Source organism: Solanum verrucosum, unplaced genomic scaffold, assembly GCF_900185275.1.
Source record: "Solanum verrucosum unplaced genomic scaffold, falcon-dt-bn FXZP01000046.1, whole genome shotgun sequence".
NCBI lineage: Eukaryota > Viridiplantae > Streptophyta > Magnoliopsida > Solanales > Solanaceae > Solanum > Solanum verrucosum.
This window is the reverse complement of record NW_026020759.1, coordinates 519,662-525,998: the sequence shown is the minus strand read 5'-3', so window position 1 is coordinate 525,998 and position 6,337 is coordinate 519,662. Positions and strand designations below refer to the sequence as shown.

At 37.8% G+C, this 6,337-nt stretch overlaps 1 protein-coding gene across 1 annotated transcript; it reads right to left on the bottom strand.

The window, feature by feature from the left end:
* Positions 1-496: 496 nt before the first annotated feature.
* LOC125812788 (uncharacterized) lies at positions 497-1,174 on the bottom strand. Its single transcript, XM_049492257.1, has one exon. The coding sequence runs from the start codon at positions 1,172-1,174 to the stop codon at positions 497-499; it is 678 nt and encodes a 225-aa protein (XP_049348214.1).
* Positions 1,175-6,337: the final 5,163 nt, after the last annotated feature.

The following is a 6,337-nucleotide window of genomic DNA, read 5'->3' as shown; positions in this document are numbered from 1 at the left end:
CATAGGAAAATGATCTTTCTCGGTCCAAGAATTTAGCTTCCGATAGTCTATGCATACTCTCCAACTGGTTACCGGCCTCATAGGTACAAGTTCTCCTTTCTCATTCGGGACCACCGTGATGCCTTCTTTCTTGGGTACACATTGTACGAGACTTACCCATTTACTATCCACAATAGGGTACACCACGCCTGTGTCTAGCCGTTGAATAAACTCTTTCTTCACCACCTCTTGCATATATGGATTTAGTTTTCTTTGATGCTCAACACTTGGCTTGCATTCGCTATCTAATTGGATTTTGTGAGTGTGAATTCCGGGTGGAATACCTACAATATCAGTGTCCACCTTATTGCCTTTATGTAACGTTTCAACACCTCAAGAAGCAATTTAATTTGTCACTCAAGCAAGTTTGCTACAATGATAACGAGAAATGCATTATTCGCCCCCAAAAACGCATACCGAAGATGAAAAGGGAGCACTTTCAACTCAAGTTTGGGGGTTATTTCGTGGATGGTTTAGCGGGAGGACTCTCTCGATTCTTTAGATCAATGTCTAGCTTCAATGGGTTTCTTGGATATGCACCTAGTCTTGATAGAGAAGCTACCACTTCATCATACCCTTGAACTTCGGTCTCATCATAAATCGAAAGAACAACCTCAAGAGGTTCACCCATAAACATCATTTCACTCACACTAGCCACTGCTTCTTCAATCACATCAATCGTTGAAACTACCTGAATGTCACTAGGTTGCTTCATTGATTTGCACACATTAAAGGTAACCTCTTCTTCATTTACCCAAAAATTTAACTTAACACTTTCAACATCCACTAGAACTCTTGCAGTCGCCAAGAATAGTCTACCCAAAATAATAGGAACCTCCGCATCAATTTCATAATTTGGAATAACAAAATCAGCCGGAAAGATAAATCGATTAGCCTTTACCAATATGTCATAAAGTATCCCAATGGGGTGTTTAATAGATCGGTCCTCCATTACAAGCCACATTGTTGTGGATTTCAATTTGCCCAATCCAAGTTGTTTGAAGATTGCATATGACATCAAGTTTTTACTTGCCCCCAAATCACATAAAGCTTTGGTAAACTTAAGCATACCAATGGTACATGGGATAGTGAATGCCCCTGGATCCTTTTTCTTTGTAATCATATCGCTAGTCATAATTGCACTATATTATGAGAAACTTCAATTGTTTCGAAGTACATGCTTCTCTTCATAGTGAGCAACTCCTTCATGAATTTCGCATATCCCGGCATCTCCAACAATGCTTCCACTAAGGGAATATTTATAGAAAGTGTCTTGAACACGAGTAGGAATTTCTTGAACTTTTCATCTTCATTTCTCTTTTTGAGACGTTGAGGTAATGCATGATTTATTTTTGGAAGAGGTTGCACTAGTTTTGGAGATGATGTAGCCCTTTCTTTCACTTTTTGCAACCTTTAGGTGGGGCTTTGTTTTGGACTCTCTTCCTCATCTCTAAGCATATCCTTTTCCGGTGCTTGACCGGACCTGTCTTCCTCAACGATGTCTTTCTTTTTTTCATAAGCATTTGTCCCATCATTAACCCTCACATTACCAAGTGCTACCTTTCCACTTCGAGTCACAACCGCTAAATCCTTGTCATTATCAACCTTCAAATTGGTAACACACTCATCTTCATTCCCTTCAATTACCTTGGGTTTCAATTGTGCTTAAAGTTTGTTCATTTACCCTTCAAGCTGCTTGATTACATCCGCATGAGATTTAACCTATTATTCAATGATGAGAAGTCCGAGTTCATCTCCATTAGATCATTCTACCTAACCTAGGATGCGCGACAACAATTCATCCACTCGTAGGTTTCCCAAACTACCTTTAGATCTTGGGTTGTCGCTTGATTGAATGTGGTGCTCTTCTTCTCTCTTCCAAGGGCTATTTTGATAAGTCCAATCATTATTGTATTGTCTCCACTCTTTTTCATTATGTGAGTTCCAATCTTGATTCCCACTTGACTTTAAATAGCTCGGGTGAGAACCCTTCTCAAGTCTAGAAACTCTTTTTACATCTTTGTGTTCACCAACACTTTCTTACACATGTTTACTCAACAACTCCAATTGGTACATCATTTTGCTAATATTTTCATCCCGTCTTTTCTCCTTGGTGCTCTTTTGTCATCCTAAATTTTAAGGGAGATATTTGGTCCTCTTGAGAAGTACCATGCCCGATCGATCATTGTCATTTCATCAAGAAGGGACTAGGCTACGTCAAATGGTTGCAACATTATCCCCCCTCGAGCCAAATGGTCAGCTACCCCTTTGTTCACTGAGTCTAAACTCCAGTATAAATATTGAAGTATTACATTACCCAAAAGCCCATGAGTAGGACACTGTAGTAGCAACTTTTGAAATCTCAGCCAAGTTTCATGAATCGATTCCCTTTCTACTCGCTTGAAGTTCTGGATGTTGTCACACAATTTCACCATTTTAGAGGGTGGAAAGAATCTTATGTAAAATGCCTCAGTGAGCACTTCCTATGATGCAATGGAGTCCCTTGGTAGACCTGCCAACCACTTGGTTGCTTCACCCATCAAAGAGAAAGGGAATAATTGGAGGCGAACTGATTCTTGTGAAATATTCTTTAGTAAAAATGGACTACATATAGCTACAAATTTTCGAATGCGGTCATGGGGGTTCTCATGATCCAGCCCTTCAAATACACCCTTAGCTTGCAAGAGTTGCAACATTGTGCTAGTAACATCGAAGACAACATTCCCCATAATCGGAGGTAAGGGAATAGAACATACGCTCCCCAGTTGAGTTTCATTGGCGTGATTGAAATCACCAACATCATCTTGGTGACCAAGTTAGTTCACGGTGCTTCCAGCTGCACTCAGCTAGTAACCTAATCATAAACCGCTCACAACACAAGGTAATTCGATTCAACTACAACACAAACAAATTACAATTCAAACTTTAATAAGAGAACTCTAAACACCACTCTCCGGCAGCAACACCATTTTTTATAAACGCTCAACTACACTTCATTCAATACTAGGTGTAGACGATCGTAATCTAGTATAAAACCCAACAAATGAGTTGGGGTTGAACTCACAGAGAGTAGTGCAAGTTCGAATTCAATTATGAAGTTATAAACGCGATCTAGTCGGTTGTACGAATAGAAATTATCGAAAACATTTAGATAAATTGTAAGGGTGACACAAATGTCTGATGTTGGGATTGGTTTGTCAATTAGCAACTAAAACAATTATGAACAACAGGGACAATCAAGTAATTAATGGATACTTTGGGATGTGATCAAATAATTGTGAACTTCGCTAAATGGGTGATCAATGACTACTAAAGTTTGCAAAATCTCAGTGGGTAGGCCAGACTTTGGATGCAATAGCTTTCTCTCGTATAACTATTATAGTTCAAGCGAGTTCTCTCAAACCTCGAAAAACTTAACACTATAAACAACCCAATACCTTGCTTTATCTACTCTCTCGAGCTAGATAGGCAAGATGAAGTATAGAATTCACTGTCTCGAGTTGAACCCACAACAACCCTATCACTACAAATGTTGATTTATAACCTTGACTTTACACCGCTCTCTTAATTAAGCATTACATACGAAATTAGAACTGAAATCATCATTTCAATTCATAAATTGAAAATCATCTATAAATCAAACCCACTTCAAAACAACAATAATATCAATAATCCTTGACACCCATAAGATAAACTAGACAATGAGTCACATAGTCACACCCCCAAGAACATGTGTTTTAGCTACACATCATATAAAGTAAGAAATTAAAACCTATTACATTCTCCATAGTTGGGTATGAATCTCCAAGTCCTTACAATGATTCGATGTAGCTTTGATTCCAAAACCCAATTCAAAAGCTACTTAAAAAATGCTTTAAACTGTCACGCCCCAACACTACACCCTTGGTGGGATAGGCACTCGAGAACTATTGCTGGCACTAAGAGAACCCTCGACCTGCCATACTACTTAGTGGAAGAATTTACTCAACAAAGATAAATTTATGTACTAAACTAGAATGTTATAAAAGAAAACATTCAACAGGCCAATAAGGCAACTCAAGTTTTATAATAAAAACAACTATGAGGTATGTCAGGACAAGACCCCCGATCATCCTAACAACCAAAAATACTGAAATAATGTAAAAGAAAGGAGGATTACCAAATGACTCTGAATGCTCTACTGGATCAACGAGGAGCTGGATGTTGATTTTGGTTACCTATACCTGCATCATAAAACAATGCAGGCCAAATGGCATCAGTACATTGGATGTATGAGAATGCAAGGAGAAAACTAAGCTTGACATAAGCTTGAACTGAATTCTGAAAGAAACACTTACCTCAGCTTTACTCAACTTATGGATACTCAACTCAATGCAGAAATAAACAACAATAAAGATGCAGTTTATATAAAACATTTAAAACAGTAGATATCAACTCAATGTATTGAAAAATATGATAACAACTCAATTTATATATAATAGAGTATAATATAACTTTGTGGGAGTTTCTCTAACCGAGAACCATCACTATGAGCTATGTGATGAAACATCGTCTCACCCACACTGCCAGAACTATCCTATAACTTGCCGGAATATAGAACGCCACAACTAAGTGGATCCACTAGTCTATGTTAAAAAGCATAGTGAATCATCTAAAAAGTATGACCCGTTCTACCCACGATGGCTACATGGTTTATGGAGACTGGAGTTATTATAAACTCGTCCCCATATCGGTGTTCAATACTACTCCCAAAATTACTTAGCTCATATGTTTCAAACATAAATCTTTCTCTGTGATTTGAGGTTATTACTTAAAACTCTTATCTCTTAAAATATATGGAACTCAAAACTACTCATCAAAACACTTTTGGAAATCGGTGTTTCCTCTCATCTTAAATGTGAAAACATTTACTCTTTGGGAATACATAGTCCCCTTGTTGCATTTTAAAGAAAATGAACTCGGCTCTACTCTTTCTCAATCTCAATGCTTGATTCTTAAAACATGTTTAGAAGATTTGTAACAGACTTCTTAAAATGACCCGAAGAACTCTCAAGACTTGACTCTCAATTCTACCTTGAATTTGATTTATGAATTCAAGGTTGTGATTTGTGAAAGGAAAGATATCATGATGATTAGGAGTGATTTTAGATAGTTAAACATGAGAAATGATCAACAAATCACTGTCTAGGAGCAAGTCCGTTGTGACGCCCCGAGGCTACCCCCTTGACGTAAACACGGGACTTAGGATCACGAGTGACCCTTACTAACCCTGAGTAGGCATATCATAAGCATACTAAGACAAACTGAAAATAAGAAATACTGTGCGGAAGCTTAAACATGAGATAAATTGAAATGAGGGGGACTACCCAATCTAAGTCTAAATATATAAATACTTCGAATAGTTTAAGATACTGAAATAAAACTCAAATACTAAAGCTGAATCTGTCTATATTTGAAATAAGCCTCTAACTGACTAGAGATGTTGGGACATGCCCCAAGCTAACTTAAGTAAAACTGAAACTAGAATGAAAGACTGAAATATAAAGAATAATGTCTACCGTCCTCGAAGAATGAGGACTCACCACTAATACTGCTAAACTGGAGATGGGGAATCGATCTATGCGTGATCTGAATGTGGAGGACCTGAACCTACATCACGAGAAGTTGTAGCGCAGAGTATGCATCAGTACTTGAAAGGTACTGAGCATGCAGGATAGAATAAAGCTGAACAAACATGTAACTAAACAAAGAATACTGAGAATTGGTATAATCTGAACATGATAAAGATACTGAGATATACTGAATATAACTAAACTGAATGCAATGACCAAGTACATAACATGCTGAAACTGAATACTGAAAATGTCACTAGTAACCCGGTCAATACACAAATCTAATTGTGGGAGCTACTATTTACCGACATAAAACCGAATGAGCTAAATATGGGGTCCGATGTATACGCCCCCTCGAGAGGACCCAATATACCTTTCCAAGGGTATATAGGCATGACTGGCGTGATCACTAAGTATAATGCCCACAAATGGGACTTAACCTATGGGGGCACGTAGTTTTGGGACTACGAGCGTGACTGACCCTACACAATTTGTAAACTCATGCATGTATATCTGTATAAACTGGCCTAGCAAGTGTAATTCATGGACTAAACGAATCTACACAATTAGGTTTCTAAATTTCATGCAATAATTAAGCAACATAGTTATGAAAATGTAATATTCTAATTAGGATTCGTCTAACAGCTAAATCACAACATTAATCTAAAGTTCTGGAAACCCTAGGT